This window comes from Neovison vison, chromosome 5 (genome assembly GCF_020171115.1).
Source record: "Neovison vison isolate M4711 chromosome 5, ASM_NN_V1, whole genome shotgun sequence".
In the NCBI taxonomy this organism is placed as follows: domain Eukaryota; kingdom Metazoa; phylum Chordata; class Mammalia; order Carnivora; family Mustelidae; genus Neogale; species Neogale vison.
The window spans coordinates 34,988,812-35,005,636 of NC_058095.1; the positions used below are offsets into that span (position 1 = coordinate 34,988,812).

At 47.6% G+C, this 16,825-nt stretch overlaps 1 protein-coding gene across 3 annotated transcripts in view; it reads left to right on the forward strand.

Annotated features, from left to right (window-relative positions):
- The window catches only part of MYO19 (myosin XIX), a 33,171-nt gene that overhangs the window by 3,045 nt on the left and 13,301 nt on the right, over nt 1-16,825 (forward strand). For 2 of the 3 annotated variants that reach the window (XM_044248489.1, XM_044248491.1), the window contains 10 exons: nt 2,659-2,797; nt 3,266-3,414; nt 5,160-5,273; nt 11,044-11,176; nt 11,856-11,925; nt 12,460-12,562; nt 13,212-13,308; nt 13,447-13,523; nt 15,245-15,335; nt 15,763-15,934. In XM_044248489.1, coding sequence (XP_044104424.1) covers nt 2,659-2,797; nt 3,266-3,414; nt 5,160-5,273; nt 11,044-11,176; nt 11,856-11,925; nt 12,460-12,562; nt 13,212-13,308; nt 13,447-13,523; nt 15,245-15,335; nt 15,763-15,934 — 1,145 coding nt within the window. Of the gene's footprint in view, nt 1-2,646; nt 2,798-3,265; nt 3,415-5,159; nt 5,274-11,043; nt 11,177-11,855; nt 11,926-12,459; nt 12,563-13,211; nt 13,309-13,446; nt 13,524-15,244; nt 15,336-15,762; nt 15,935-16,825 lie in introns of those variants that run through there. The other variant, XM_044248490.1, reaches the window with a different exon arrangement.

Below are 16,825 nucleotides of genomic sequence, written 5' to 3' on the forward strand. Positions count from 1 at the left end.
GTGAAGATACCTGCATGGAAATATAGGAGTCTGATGAATGGATCATGAAGTGCCTGGTGAGGGGTTGCTATTGTGGCCCTTACGCCAGGCCTCTGCCTCTCTAAAACTTCTACTGTGGCCCCAGGCCTTCAGGAGTCCAAATCACCCATCTCCTATCCGTATCATCCTTCTCAAGCAGCTCTCGCTCCAAAGAGAATGCCAGTAGATAGATATTTGCTGTATTTTTATTTACAAAATGTGGCCAGGCACTGGGCTGAGGCAGATGTTTAAGGTGATACCTGCTCTCCAGGAGCTCACAGTCTGGTGGAGTCCTAGGCAGGTAAGTGCCTGAGACTTACTAGGATAACCAGGTAGAAAGCCAGCCAGCGGGGCGCCTGAGTGGCTCAGTTGGTTGGACGACTGCCTTCGGCTCAGGGCGTGATCCTGGAGTCCCGGGATCGAGTCCCGCATCAGGCTCCCAGCTCCATGGGGAGTCTGCTTCGCTCTCTGACCTTCTCCTCGCTCGTGCTCTCTCTCACTGTCTCTCTCTCTCAAATAAATAAATAAAATCTTTAAAAAAAAAAAAAAAAAGAAAGCCAGCCAGCTTCAAGGGAGCCCTGGTAGACACTACTGCTTGATCATCTTTCAGACTTTTGTCTTATGAGCTTGAGACTGGGGAGAAGCTGGCAGGACAATTGTCTGCTCTGGGCTTTTTTTGTGTTTAACTTTTTTTTTTTTTTTTTTTTTTTTTTTCTTATTAAAAAAGCAGTAATGTTCATCGTAACCATACTGGCAGCTGCTCTGTGTTGAGCCCCACCTAAGTAGTAGGTACTAGTCTAAGCATTTTATGTGAATAATTTTGTTTAGTCCTCAGGTAAGTTACAGTGTTACATGTACAGAGCTACTATATCCCCATTTTGGAGATACAGGTCAAAGAGGTTATGTGACTTATTCAAGGTCACATTCACCATAAGCAATGTGGAAAATATAAGCAGCAAGAACATTAAAATTACCTGTAAGTATACTACCCAGAGATAACATTTTAGAAAATATCCTTTTTTTCCCCTAAGTATATATTTTTTAAATGTTTGAAGCTATCATACTTTTTTGTAACTTGATTTATTCCTTTGTAAAGATATACTATAAATTGTCCATCATAAGGACATGTGGGTTGTTTTCAATTTTTTTACCATTATAGATAGCTCAATATATACTGAATATTCCTATGACCTTTACATAGCATCATTTTCTAAAAGAATTCCGGGCTAAAGAGGTATATACTTTTCAGGCCTTGATATATCATTGCCTAATTAAAGAAGAGCTGTTTTTAAAAGAATAATAATAGCTAACTTTGGGTGCATATACTAGGTACCTTCTCTAAATACTTGATGTGCTTATTAGGGTCTGGCGTAGATGCTATCAACATTCCCATTTTATAGTTGAGAAAAACTGAAGCACAGAGAGTTTTAAGTAATTAACATAACATTATGCAACTAGTAAGTGGTAAAATCAGAATTCAAATCCAGAAAATCTAGCTTTAAGGTCTAGGCTCTTGACTATTATACTCAGCTGCCTAACTAGTTGGATCAGAGCTGATCTTAAAATATGGCTTGGCTTGTGATTTCCCCCACTCCATCCCCAAAGTAGAGTGATTTGCATGGTTCCAGCCATGGTCTGACCTCAGCATTTATCCTGGAGGCCAAGAGCCTGCCTTGTGAATTATGGTAGGCCTACATTCAGAGAACAGGCAACATCTTTGGAAAGAAACTTGTTGCTGGGCCTCTCAAATAACACTTACCACCTTGGGAACTTTGAACTTTTCGGGTTCACTAATCTCATTGAAACCTACACAGTCGTATTATGGACTCCCTTCTCCAAAAGCAGATTTCAGCCAGGTACTACTGTCTTCTATTCCCCGTCCCATGTTCACTGCAGTCTCCAGAGAGATAAGAGGAAAAAATGAGAAATATGGAAAGAAGAAACATGTGGAAAGTGTTGGCATCAAGGATCGAACAGGCGAAAGAGAAACAGCCTTTTCCCCTTGGTGCCTATTCTTAACCTCATCCAATTTCCAAGTCAGGCTCCCTGTCAAGTGGGCCAGGGCAGAGGAAGTTAACTAAATAGCCAGGCTAAATTTAAGCCCAGAGAGCCAGGTGATGAAGGCATGGGGCTACGTCACAGCTGGTTTTTTATCACATGCTAAATGTTCTCTTTCAAAAAACTCCCAAACCATGGTTTTTTCCTGGGGGAGGGATGGTTTGTGATCCCCTATAGCAGTCCCCTACCTTGGTCCTCACCCCTACCAGGCCCAGTAAGACTGGTGGCTGGCCAGCCTGGAAGCTGGCACTCATTCAGAGGAGAGGGGATAGCATTTTTTCATTTACTGAGTACACACTGTGTGCCAGGCACTAAGTGCTTTGGGTGTCTCTTTATTTTTCTGTCCAGTAGCTCTGCAAACTGGTTTTTTTTTTCCTTTATTTACAAATAAAGAAGCTGTGGCTCAGAGAAGTTAAGTAACTTAACCAGGCTCACAGTCTTCGTATGTGGCAGAACTGAAATTTTAATCTAACCAGATTATGTTAGTAGAAGCCTGTTCTCTTTCTTCAGGCCCTCACCCCTATATTACTGCCAGCTGGTCTCAGTCCCAGCTTTCATGGCCCTCTTCTCATGGTTTCTCAGGTTAATGGTCACAGTTCAGGCTCTGGTGCCCAAGGTGGAGAGTCCCTCAGAGAAGACCTGCAGGAGTTCCTGAGCGGGGAAGCCCCACTGCACCAGCTAGATGACCTCACCAAGGTGAATCCTGTGACACTGGAGACAGGTATGGGCCTCCCTCTCCTTGACAATGCCGTCTCCAAAGCAGCCCTTGGTGCTTGCCTGGCTCAGTTGGTGGAGCGTGCCGCTCTTGATCTTGGGCCTGTGGGTTTGAGCCTCGTGTTGGGTGTAGAGATTACTTAAAAATAAAATCTTAAAAAAGGTGCCGTCTCCAAGAGCTTGGAGATGATGTGGGTAGTCTGCACAGCTTTCCCTGGCCAAACCAAGGCAGGCAGGACCTCGAGCCAGATAGGCTGCTCCAGACCTCTGCCTGGCAGCTGCACACAGACTCCCCAGGGTAGACTTTGCTCCAGATTTGGGGCTCATCTTAATTAGATCTTGTACCTATTCATCAGGGAGCTGCTGGGATCTAAAGGCACTTGGCTAATTGCTAGTAGCACTGTTAGGCCAGTGTTTGTGTGGGCGGTTATTTCTATATTTGAGCCAGACTTTGCTAAAAGTGCCTCTGCCTCAGTCTTGAGGTGTTTGCAGGCTCGGTACGCAGCAGACACATTCTACACCAATGCTGGCTGCACCCTGGTCGCTCTGAACCCCTTCAAGCCCGTCCCTCAGCTCTACTCACCAGCACTGATGAGAGAGTACCACGCTGCTCCGCAGCCCCAGGTAAGACTCAGCCACATCCTGGGCCTCAGGGCTCCGCCATATCCCCTAGGCCTCCTTGCAGCTTCCCCATCATTATCCATCTATTCACCAGCCATGTGGTCATTCAGAGTTTGCTGGTGCCACAGCCCTGCCCACCAAGGGATTGAAGAATTCTGGATACAGGACAGGTGCAAAATGAGATATAAATAAATATTTGTTTAACTGAGCTTGGAACCTAAAATAAAAAGATAGAATAACGGATTTTTTTTTCTTGTTTGTGACGTTATTAATAGGGACGGATTTATGAAGGTATATTTGTGTATTTAATGAACCTTTTTGAGGGGGGAGAATAAATAAGGAGGGCCCTAGAAAATTCAGCACTTGTTCCTCTCTTCCAAGAGGAATGAGAGGAATAAATTCTGGTGGGGTTGGAGTTGGAGCAGGCAGCAAATAAACTAGCTGGTGTTTAAGTGCATGATGTCCTCAGAGAGAGGGAAGAGCAAACTTGCTGGCAGGAAGGGTACTGTCAAGGAGAGAAACAGCAGATGAGATGGGAAGATGAGACAATCCAGGGCTGCTGGCGAAGGGTCTGAAGCAGCACAGCAGGTGGAATATATCCATGGTGCTGCTCCCCCAGGAGTGGAAGGACTGACTGGAGCTTGCCATGGGGATAATTACTCTGGAAGCTGGGGGAGTCAAGTTCAGAAAGGTCAAACAAGATATAGGGAGAACAGGGGCACCTGGGTGGCTCAGTGGGTTAAAACCTCTGCCTTCGGCTCAGGTCATGATCCCAGGGTCCTGGGATCGAGCCCCACATCGGGCTCTCTGCTCATTGGAGAGGCTGCTTCCTCCTCTCTCTCTGCCTGCCTCTCTGCCTACTTGTGATCTCTCTCTGTCAAATAAATAAATAAAATCTTCAAAAAAAAAAAAAAAAAGATATAGGGAGAAGAGTCGGAGGCTTTCAACAGTCCAGGGAAGAGGAAGCTGGGGCAGAGGCAGGTGCAGAGAGGGAAGGCTCTGTCACTCTCCACAGCAGTGCCTTCTCTCCAGGAATCTGTGGATAGATGATGATTGCTGAGTGGGCCATGCTGGGCTGGCTAGGCATTGTGCAGATAGCCTGGCCCCCCAGAACCTCATGCATGGTTAAGTGTCTGAGTCTTCTCTGAGAGCCCTTATCTCACTGAGAGCCTCTTTAAAAGCAAAAGCCATGTCATGGTTTCCTGTTTCCCCAGTGCCCAGTTTAATGCCTAGCACATTGAGGATAATTAGTATTTGTAAATGGAAAGAAGAATAGTGGCCTTGAAATTCAAGTCACATGGTTACAATTACTTGCTGAGTGGCCTTGGGAAGGTTATTTAACACCTCCAAACCTCAGATTTCTCGTCCATAAAATAGGATTAGCTATCCAACTAATGGATAGATTTTTAAGGCAGTAACTTGTAGGAAAGTTCTTTGCATGCTGCAGAGTACAGTAACATAAAATAATAAGCAGCAGAATAAGACTTAAGGTAAGATAAAATGGGAGGACGAAGTGTTAAGGTTATAAACTGGTAAAGGCCAGCACTGCTTCCACACTAAGAGAAGGTGAGTGGATACAGCCATCATAGGGGTCCCACAGTTGGGTCTAACACTGTTATATCCAAGGGATTTTTCTAGAGGAAACCTGCCGCTGCTGTTGGCAGCCTCCCCTCTCAGCCGTCATTTGATCAACCACTCCTTGGAGACAGGCGTTCCCTTATGTGGCCTCTCACCCCTTGATGTTTTAGAAACTGAAGCCCCACATCTTCACTGTGGGTGAACAGACCTACAGGAACGTCAAGAGCCTGATTGAGCCAGTCAACCAGTCTATCATTGTCAGCGGAGAGAGTGGTGCTGGAAAGGTAGGAGAGCCTCTTTCTTACCCTGTCAACTTTTTGACTGGTGGGGTGGGCAGAGAAGAAGGAGGTCATTCCTTGTGGAGTCGTTTGCTGCCTAGTCATTCCCAGATAGGCTGGCTAAAGCAGGGACTCAGTGTGCAGTGGTAAGCTAAGGCAGGAAGTCAAGACACAGCGTTTTAGTCCAGGCTCTTCCACGTAACCCTGGGTGAGATACTTTTTCTCTCAGTCTTCATTTTTCTCCTCAAAGGTCTCTGCGCTGACGCCACTGGAAACAAAAGTCAGCTGTTGGGGATTCCAGAATATGGTTAAGAGGTTCTGCAAACCTCAGTTCTTTGATTTGTAACATGACAGGGATAGGAAGACCAACTTGAAAATCATGGGACTCCTACGAGAGTTCAATGGACGAGTGCACATAGGCACTTGGTGGCACACTTGGCACGTGGCAGCACTCTAGAAGTACCTGGGGTTACTGGTGGGAAAAGGTTTAACGGAGTAGTCCACCCACTACATGGGTTCGCCATGATGGCAAGGACTGTGCATTGGGCCAGCTATACGGAAGGACAGAATCATTTGATGCAGTCTTGTGGCTCCAGGTTCCCAAACCACAACAGGTGAGACAGAATGCTCCACCGGGCTGGTTCAGGAGTTGCACAGCTGGTCAGAGGAGGCCACCAGGCCAGACCTCGCCACCTTCTTGCCAAGGCTTACCCAGCCACCCCACCCTTTCCACAACGCTTTTACCATCACAAGGGATTTTTTTAGACCATAAACTGCCTCTGCCCATACTTAACATGTGAGAGAATTGCTGAGCACTGAGCACCTGCCAGCTTCTAGGCCGTGGGCTAGCCACTAAAGAGTGGCAGGGGAAGGAACAAAGATGAAAAATGCAACATACGGCTTCCAGGGGGGCTCTTAGTCCACTGGGAAAGACAAGGAAACAGGTGAAAATAGTAAGCTGCAGGGATGACAGCTTGGACTTGGGTGTAGAGAAGATCTTCAAGAGCTCTTTCAAAGTGGCCAGTGCAGTGGCTCATACCTGGCTCATAGAGGAAGCCCATCGTCCTCCAGAATTGCTCTGGGGAGCAGAGGCGGACCTGGCCTGAAACCCATGCCACCAGAGCTCAGTAACTTTATTGAGCAGTCGCTATGGTCTTTTGCTGGGTCTGTATTTTTTTTTTTTTAAGCTCATTTTTAATAAGTAGTAGCATAACTACATAGTTCAAAAGCAATACCACAAGGCTTACAAAGAAAAACGGTAGGGGTACCTGGGTGGCTCAGTGGGTTAAACCTCTGCCTTCAGCCCAGGTCATGATCTCAGGGTTCTGGGATCGAGACCTGAATCAGGCTCTCTGCTCAACAGGGAGCCTGCTTTCCCCCCTCTCTCTGCCTGTTACTCTGCCTACTTGTGATCTCTCTCTCTGTCAAATAAATAAAGAAACAAAAAACAAAACAAAAAAAAACAGCAGCCCTACCCATATCTACAAAGACTGTCACTCTCTTCCAGAGGCAACAACTTTCACATCTTCTAGCATTTTATTTGGGCATTTGCATCAGTATTTCTTTTTTTTTTTTTTTTAAGATTTTATTTATTTATTTGACAGAGAGAGATCACAAGTAGGCAGAGAGGCAGGCAGAGAGAGAGGAGGAAGCAGGCTCCCTGCTGAGCAGAGAGCCCGATGTGGGGCTCGATCCCAGGACCCTGAGATCATGACCTGAGCCGAAGGCAGAGGCTTAACTCACTGAGCCACCCAGGCACCCCACATTCATATTTCTAAACAATATCCTTTTATTAAGTTTTCAGTTTTTTACCCTATCATTCATTTTCAGGTATGATAAGGATTTATCCCTATTTCTCTGCCCCCAGATACATAAATGTCACAATTTCTAGTTAATATGCAGTATTACAGCCATGTATATATTGCTCACAGCAAAGCAGTATAATAAACTGTCCTTTCTTATATAATTTTACTTGCCCTCTACTTCATAATCGCCCTGTTTTTTCACTTGTTTAGTTTTTGTATACCTATTATTAAGTTACTACTAAACCTATCACCAAAGCTGCATAACACCTGTCCACTGGCCAGAACATCAGATCCTTTTTTTTTCTTGGTGATGTTCTTCCCAGAGCTCCCAGATCTCTGGCTCCCACCTGGACTGGTGGCTGTCAGTGGATATTGCCACACAGTTACTACTTGGGAACTTCTCTGCCTCACTCTGGGATCCCCCAATTGCCCTTTGTCTTATGACAAACCCCCTGCCCCCAGAAAACCTGTTGCTGGAGCCCGTGGCTTCAGTTTCTTAACGGCCTTGTTTTTATGGAATATGTTCTTTAGTAGCTTCTTGGAAAAGGTGCATGTGGGCAGATTTTTGATTTGTTGCACCTCTGAAAATGTTTATTTTGCCTCAAATTTTATATGTTGGCTGGATTTTATAATTCCAGGTTGGAGACCATTTTCTTTCCAAATTTATAAGGTTTTTTTCTTCTCTGTTCTTTGAGTGTTGTGACTGAGAGTCCCAATCCATAATGGTGATTAGTGTTTTGGTTTGTTTGTGTTTTTGTTTTTGTTTTTGTTTTTCCAAAAGCTTTTACAGTCTTAATTTTTATTCATAGGTAGTAAAACTCTCAGTGCTAGGTCTTGGTATGGTTGTTTTGTTTCATTTGCCTGAGCCGAAGGCAGCGGCTTAACTCACTGAGCCACCCAGGCGCCCTGTGTGGATTTTTTTAACCTGTTCTTTTGTTGGGGGAAATTTGTATTACAGCTAATAATTTAATAATTTCCTCCCTTCTGTTCTCTCTTTTGGGATCTCCTGTTAGAAAGAAGTTTGATTAATTATATAATACTCTTATTTTTCTCACTTATTCTTCTGTCTCCTAATACTTTGTTTTACCTTCTGGGAGATATTCTCTACCTTCCAATTTTTTGGATTTTTGTTAAAAAAAGGTTAATTCTGAGAGTTCTCTCTTATTCTCTCAATATTATTCCCTACTGCCCCACCATCGTGGTCTTATTTCACAGATCAGTATTTTTTTTTTTTAAGATTTTATTTATTTATTTGACAGAGATCACAAGTAGGCAGAGAGGCAGGCAGAGAGAGAGGGAGGGGAAGCAGGCTCCCTGCCGAGCAGAGAACTGGATGCGGGGCTTGATCCCATGACCTTCTAAGACCATGACCTGAGCCGAAGGCAGAGGCTTAACCCACTGAGCCACTCAAGTGCCCCAAGTTTTTTGTTTTGTTTTGTTTTGTTTTTAAATTTATTTGACACAGAGAGAGAGATCGCAGGTAGGCAGAGAGGCAGGCAGAGGAGGGTGCCTGCAAAACAGGCTCCATGCTGAGCAGAGAGCCCGATGCAGGGTTCGATCCCAGGACCCTGAGATCATGACCTGAGCCGAAGGCAGAGGCTTAACCCTCTGAGCCACCCAGGTGCCCCTCAGTATCTTATTTTTTGAGGATACTTCATGATTTTGTCTTCTGCTCCTTGCATTGACTTTGTTTCCTTCTAGTTCCTTTTCCTTCATTTGTTGTGATATTTGTCATTTGTATAAAAGAGGTTTATCACATAGTTGATGATCACTAAGTTTCTGTTCATATTTAAGAATAAGGCTTTAAATGCTTCATTAAGCAACTGATTAGAATCTTCATGTTTATAGATAGGATTGTCAACCGGGGAGCCTCACTGTAGGTAGCTTTTGAAACCTGTGGGACCCTGAACGTCCACAACTTTTCTCATAAGCTTGTCAGGCTCCAGAAAAGATTTTTTAACAGAGATATGGAAACTATAAAGAGTTAAATGAAAATGATAAAAAGTAAAAGTATAATGAATAATTGTTTCATGCTTGTCAACAGATCAGACTTGCAGATGAATACATCAGTAAATTTGAGAGTAAATCAATAGAAATAATTCAAATTGAGAAACAGAGAGCAGCACATATGAGAGCTGTGGTACCGTAGCCCACGGGCTACCATAGTTGTTCTTGGTACACCAGGAGAAAGAGAACACATGGATCAGAGGTTATACCTTACACAATGAACAAAAGATGACAAGCACAGATCCAAGAAGTTCAGAAAGCAAAAGCAGATGAATACAAAGAAAACAAATTGCTGGAAACCAAACATAAGGAGCAAACGTTTATGGGAACCAGAAAAAAAGAAATATTATGAAAAGAGGAACAAAAATAAGATTGACACTGGGCATCTTTCAAAAACTGCAACCCCAGGGATGCCTAGGTGGCACAGTCAGTTGAGCATCTGACTCTTGGTTCCAGTACAGGTCATGATGTCAGGGTGGTGGGATCAAGCCCTGCGTGGTGAGATCAAGCCCTGCTCCACACTCAGCAAAGAATCTGCTTCAGATTCTCTGTCCTTCCCTCTGCCCATCCTGCTCATGCTTTCTCTCACTCTCTTGCTCAAAAAAGAAATCAGCCAATCTTTAAAACAAAAACAAACAAATAAGCAAAAAAAAACTGCAGGCCCAAAGGTAGTAGCAACATCTTTAAAGTGCAGAAAGAAAAAAGTGCTGAAAGAAAATATCTGTTGGGGCACCTGGCTGGCTCAGTTAGTAGAACATGCAACTCTTGATCTCAGGGTTATGAGTTTGAGCCCCACATTGGGCATATAGAGATTACTTAATAAATAAGAAAGTTGGGGTTGAGGTTTGTTTCATTTGTTTGTTTGTTTTTAAGAAAAAAATATCTGTCAACCTAGAATTCTGTTACGAGGAAAAATAACAAAATATCTTAAAAATGTAAAACAAGGGATGCCCGGCTGGCTAGTCAGTGGAGCATACAACTCTTGATCTCAGAGTTGTGAGTTCAAGCCCCACACTGAGCTTTGCTTTAAAATATTTTACTTTAAAATTTTAAGATTACCTTAAAAAATTTTTTTTTTTAATTTTTAAAAAATGGAAATGAGGGGCACCTGGGTGGCTCAGTGGGTTAAAGCCTCTGCTTTCGGCTCAGGTCATGGTCCCAGGGTCCTGGGATCGAGCCCCGCAATAAATAAATAAATAAAATCTTTTTTTAAAAAAATGGAAATGAAATAAAGACGTTCAGACAAAAGTTGAAGGAATTCATTGCCAATAGGCCTATACTACAAGAAATATTAAAGTTCTTTAGGCCAAAGGAATATGAAACCATGTGAATATTGGGATTGATACAAAGGAGTAAAGAGCATTGGGGATGTGATATTTTTTATCTCTAAAAGAAAACTCATTTTGGGGGGGCCTGGGTGGCTCATTTGGTTAGACATCTGACTCTCAGTTTCAGCTCGGGTTGTGATCTCAAAGGTTGTGAGATTGAGCCCTGCATCAGGCTCCCTGCTCAGCAGAGCCCGCTTCTCCCTCTCCAGGTCCCCTCTGCTGTGTTCCCTCTCTCGCTGTCTCCTTCTGTGAAATAAATAAACTCTTTAAAAGGAAAAAAAAAAAAAATGCACAGAAAGCATCCATATTAGCTCAGTGCCTGTCATAGAGTGGTCAGTTTTAGCTGTGAGCCCTCAGAGACACTGAGTAGCCTGCCCAGGTCAAGGTGGGTTGTCCCTTCTCCCGGCTCCCTTCATTTCTTAAAGGTGTCCTCTGGAACTAGGAGCAGCAGAAGTGAAAAACCCCCCACTTCACAGATGGGGGAATTGCCTTGCCCAAGGACACAGATGAATTCAGCATTCCCCCATTTGGTCAGCATTGTGCCTGATGGAGAAGAGGGCTCTGGTGGGCCCCATATCATGAGGTACAGTGGGAGGGAACGTGGACATGGCTCCCACAGGGTGGTTTCTGCCACAGACATGGACGTCCCGCTGCCTGATGAAGTTCTACGCTGTGGTGGCTGCCTCACCCACATCCCAAGAGAGCCACAAGATTGCAGAGAGGATTGAACAGCGAATCTTGAACTCCAACCCTGTCATGGAAGCTTTTGGTGAGTTTGGTGTTTTCTGCATAGTACCTTGATTCTGTTTCCCCTGGGATTTGCCACTTCCCAAGGAGAGGAGTAGTGCTTTCAGTCCGTCTGTGGGAGTTGGAGGATGAGAGTATCACTCACTGCCTTGGACCCGCAACCTCCCAGGTGCCCTTGGGCTCCTTCCGTTAGAGTCACCCCCTCCTCTGGCCTAGGCAGATGTAACAGAGTGCCAGAGAGGACCTTGTGGCTCACCTTGTTCAAATCCTGTTCTTACATATGGTTTCCTGAGGGTTCAGAGAAGGGGACTTGTCTAAGAATGCTCTTCAGTGAGTGTCCATGTTGTGACTCGAGCCTAGGTGCGTCTGGCTGGGCCCACAGCTGTCCCGAGGCAGAGCGGAGATAAGTCTGTTGTTCCTAGATGTTGTCTAACTCAGTAGTGACAGCTTGTTGGTTTTGGCCCTTTCCCTTCGAAGAATACAGTCCCTGACCAGCTAGGCTTGCTCATTCCAGTTCGTTGCCAAGAAGCTCTAACCCTCCTGAAACACGTTTGCTGAAGCCCAAGTGCCCATTCCCTAGTCCTGTCCCCTGTGACATGGAAACCCATAAAGGGGCTGTTGGGTGACTTGAGGATAGGGACGTGCCCTCATCCCGGCCCACAAGAACCCGGGAGTGGTATGAACCTAGGTGTGATCTGTAGGGAATGCCTGCACCCTGAGGAATAACAACAGCAGTCGCTTTGGGAAGTTCATCCAGCTCCAGCTAAACAGGTAATGGCTGCTGCCACTCTGGCTGAGGGGAGGACGGGGATGGGGAGTCTGAAAGTGGCTAGGGCTGCTTCCAGCCTGGGCTGCTCCTCTGGGCAGAACCCTGCCCCTCCTGGCATGTAATGTTTGTGGAATAAATGAACCTGAGGGTGATCTTTGAACCTGGAGAATTCTAGCTACTCTAGCCTCTAAAAGACACTGAGGCAGTGTGCTTATCATGGCCTATGAATTCCTCCTGGCTTCTACCCTGGTTCAGGGGCTTCCAGTTAAACCACCACCTCTCTGGATTGCACCCCTGAACTTGAAGCAGGGGTTTCTGTTCCTGCCTTGACTTGGGACAAAATGGTATATAGAGGCCTTGGCCCTGTCCACCTGAGCTGGTCACAGGGGAATGTTCTAGACCACCCATGAACCTGCGAGGTGGTCCCTAGTGCTCAAGACCCACTTTGACTAGGTGGAAGAGCTTTGGGGGGAGTGGCTATGTTGCATTCTGGCAGACAGTAAGTCCTTAATAAATGCCTACCTGGTTGTGCCCAGGGCCCAGCAGATGACCGGAGCTGCAGTCCAGACATACCTCCTGGAGAAAACACGAGTGGCCTGTCAGGCATCTAGTGAGAGGAACTTCCACATCTTCTACCAGGTTTGTGTCCAGCTGGGCCCAGAGCTGCCCAGATGTAGGGTAGAGATGGGTCTGAGCTTCCAAGCCCTCTTCTCTGTCCCCCAGGCCCCAGGCCTGATCCATCGCTTTCAGTGATGCCGCCACTTATTCCTGCAGATTTTCCGTGACTTTTCTGCCCCACACTGGACCTTGGTTCCCAGAATGGTTTTGACCTGGAGATGCATTTGCTTTCTCTATCAGACCAAAAGGTCCTTGACAGTGGGACTGGGTCCCCCTCATCAGACCAAGGACTCTTAGAATGGCACCTGTCACCAGCAGAGTGAGAACTTCCTTAGAGCTGTCTGATGTGTCTCCCATCAGGCTTGGGGTACCCCAGAGCCTGGATAGGATGTCTCCTACTCATATGGACCTGGGCTCCCCAGACAGGAGTCGTGCTTTCTTCATCAGACCACAGGCTTCCTCAGCAGGCTGTTCTTGCATCGGGTTGGAGACATTCAGAACTGTTGCTGCGGCTTTTGTCCCTGGGCCTGTCCCAGGCTCTATGCCTTGGCTCTCTCACCTCTCAGCCTTGTGATACCAAAGCATTTTTCCTCTCAAGGCAACCCCGGGCTTATGCAGGCCTGGCTTCCTCACACCCTCACCTCCGCCACCCGCCCACTCCTCCCCACAGATCTGTAAAGGAGCCAGCATGGACGAGAGGCTCCAGTGGCACCTCCCCGAGGGAGCAGCCTTCTTTTGGCTGCCCAACCCAGAGAGGACCTTGGAAGGTAGGGGGAGCCTTGTCCAGCACCCTGGACTGGCCCATCAGTACCGACTCACCCTCTGCACAGGGCCTGCCTTCACCCCTCGATGCCCCTGCTGACCTCTGGTCCTGACCCTGGGCTGTGACTTGGATTCCTTTTCAGAGGATTGTTTCAAGGTGACCAGAGAGGCCATGCTTCATTTGGGCATCGACACCCCTGCTCAGAACAACATCTTTCAGGTTAGAAGAAAAGGCACATCTCTTCTGTTTGGCAGAGGTGGTGGATGGGCAGCCCCTTTCATGGGTCCCTTCTCTGAACTCTGAAGATCTAGGGCTTGAAGCCCCACTGTGCAACCTCCAAGGAGTCAGTTACCCTCTGTGCTACTGAGCCTAGATGGGGTGTTAGGATGGATAGGGCATAGGGGACAATGATTGACTGCATAGGTGCGGTGGTTAAAACCTAACACAGTGGTTGGGGGCTCAGCGGGGGGGGGGGGTGTGAGGTGCCTAGGTCAGTTACTACTGCAGTGATCAGAATAGAGAACTAACGCTATCACAGCTTCGTCTAAAGTATTCAGACTTTAAAATCATGTTCATACCTCTTAGTCCACTTGTTTTTTTCAGTAGTCCTACACATATGGAGATTATTCCCATTTTTATGCTTGAAAAGACTAGAGAAGTAAAGTGACCTCCCTAGCCCTAGGTCAGACATCACTGACGGTTTGTATCAGATGTAGGTATTCCGACTTCCCACTTTTCCCTCCTTTCAGAGTGTTGACCCAGGTGAGCTGGGCCCACAAGTGGCCTCCTTTCTCACCCTCCCAGAGCACCAGGGGGGATATATAGGGTGAGTTGGCAGCAGCCACAGGGAAGTCTGTGCGGGGAGATGGTGGTGCACTGGGAAATGACCTCTGCCTCTGGATGGGGGCTGCTCAGGCAGGAGGGGGTCGTGGCCTGTATATGCACTGAAGGGCTAGAGTTTGGCCAGAGGGAAAGCACATGGGGACAACCAGGGCAAGTGGACAACAGTTGGGTTCTGGATAACAGTGTTGGCCTTGCAGTATCCTGACCCTCTGCCCACTGGGCATGGCAGTCTTCTCCGAAGGTAGGCTGTGGCCTCAACTCTAGTAGCATGTAGAGACCCCTGCCTGGAACCAGACAGGGATGGTAGGGGAGGTCCTACTCCCCCAATAAGGGTCTGAGAGTTTTCAAGTTGCTGGACTTGAGTCTCTTCTCTGTAGCCCCTGGGGACTCATCCGTGTGGATCAGTGAGTGCACAGTCCGAGTGCACAGTCCGCTATAGAGCGTGGACTGGGACAGAGAGCCCGCTATACAGTCCCAGATTCCACCCCAGGCTGAGCTGTCAGAAGCCCCACAGTGCTGAGAAAAGGCCAGAGGGAGCCAGGACCAAACCCCCAAGCAGTGAGCCTGGCACCCAGGTAACAGTGGTGTTGTCACAGCCTGCCCCTAGAGAAGGGGAGGCACAGGGACAGGCAGTGGGTGACTTAGGAGCTCTACTGGCTGCCTTGGGAGGCATCTGAAGTCAGACTGCCTGGATTCTCATCCTACTTTCGTCTTTTACTAAGTCTGTGGCCTCTAGGCTTGTGATTTGAAGATTTTAAGTAATCTCTACACCCAACTTGGGACTTGAACTCACGATCCCAAGATTGAGAGTCACACACTCCTCTGAGCCAGCCAGGACCCCTGTATGATTGAACTTCTCCCTCTGTCACCTCTGTCATGGGCATTATCACAGCACATTCCTCACTGGTAGTTGACAGGACTAAACAAGGTGATGCCTGTAACTCTTACAGAATTGTGCCGGCGGGGTCCCTTCTCAGGGGGCATCAGTTAGGAGGTTCTCTTCTTACCCTGGTACTATTCAGCAGGAGACGGGCCCTTCCTGGGCGAGGCTCCAGTGCTGGAGAAAGAGCTCACACCATGTCCTCCTGCCCGCTCAGGTCCTGGCCGGACTGCTGCACCTCGGCAACATCCGCTTTGCCCACTCTGAGGACGAAGCCCAGCCCTGCCACCTGACAAGCGATGCCAAGTGTGAGGACAGGGTGGGGGCCTGGGGCTCAGGCTGTGGTCACAGCACCAGGGAGCAGGGCCCGCCCTGTCTGGAAACGGGCCAGTGTGGGCAGGACTGGGCCGGGAGGCCTGAGGGGGGAATTCGGAAGGCGATGCTCTTGATGAAACTGTGGATGTTGGTCCTTGCCCCATCTCTGGGAAGACAGCATCGTCCCTATCTTACAGATGAGAAAAAAGAGGGTTTATAAAGTGATTTGTCCCACATGAGTCAGTGTGGACTGAGACTGAGAATCCTGGGTTTAAGTCATGTCTCTGCCTTAGGCAAGTCCCACTCACCTGAACCTAGGTTTATTCTGTCCGGTTGGGTGGGTCATGGTTCCACTGTGATGACTTCCACGTGGTCTTGTGAGAAGGGCTGTTTGGATGGAGGGTGATGTGTCCCTCTCAGGCTCTCTCAGGACATCAGCCTTGCTGCTGCAGCTTCCAGAAGACCCGCTGCTGGAGACGCTGCGGATCAGAACCATCAGGGCAGGCAGGCAGCAGCAGGTATTCCGGAAACCCTGTTCCAGAGCCGAGTGCGACACCCGCAGAGACTGTGTGGCCAAACTAGTCTATGCACGGTGAGCAATCAGGCCCTACCCTCATTCCACATTCTCCGCCTATCTAGAGCTGGACCGAGCACCCTCAGGCAGTATGCCTAGGCCCCTGGTGAAGGCTTGAGATAAATCAGGCACATTCTTCTCCCTGCTTCCCAGATCCTTGGGACAGCAGGGAGTGGCTTCTGGGTTTTCCCTGAGCAAGGCCTTTGACCTTAATTCCAGAGTCCTCTGCCTGGGGAAGTTGCCACAGTCTGGGTGAGATTCAGCTCATTATGAAAGCTTAGGAGCCTACCTTGCCCTTGGCAGTGGGTGAGGAAAGCCTGCCTGATTCTGCTGGCAGAACGGGCCTGGAGGGCAATCTGGGGCCGTCACAGTTCCAGGCTTAGACTTCTGGGTGAATCGGCTCCTCTGTCTCCATGTGCCCTCGTACTTCATGTCTTTAAAATGTTACCTGGGGTAATGATAGATGGAGGCAGAGTGTGGCCCACTATCTTGCACAGTGTAGTGTGCCGCAAGTGCGAGCCCAGAACATGGTGAAGGTGGGGTCCTGGCCTTTCCCTGGTCGGTTATTTGGGCATCTCCACCCTCTGGCCATGTGGGTAAGGTTGATTTCTCACCCTGGCTTCTGAGAACCTTCAGGGTACCAAGTAAAGGTATTAAGGGCCCAGAATCCTCCAAAACTATGGGACTGAGTTATTCATGTGCTTATGGGAACTCAGGCCCTGGGGAGAGAGGGTCCCCCTGCTTTTGTGAACTTCCCAAGAGGAATTACTGGGGGAATAAGATCCACTGAAATGAAAATGGCCTGCGGCATCTAGGCTCAGGCCAACCCCCATTCAGCAAGAGACTTCATTCCCACTGTCCCAAAGCTGATTTCAAGCCAAAGACTTTTAAAGCCTTTGTGTCAAGTCA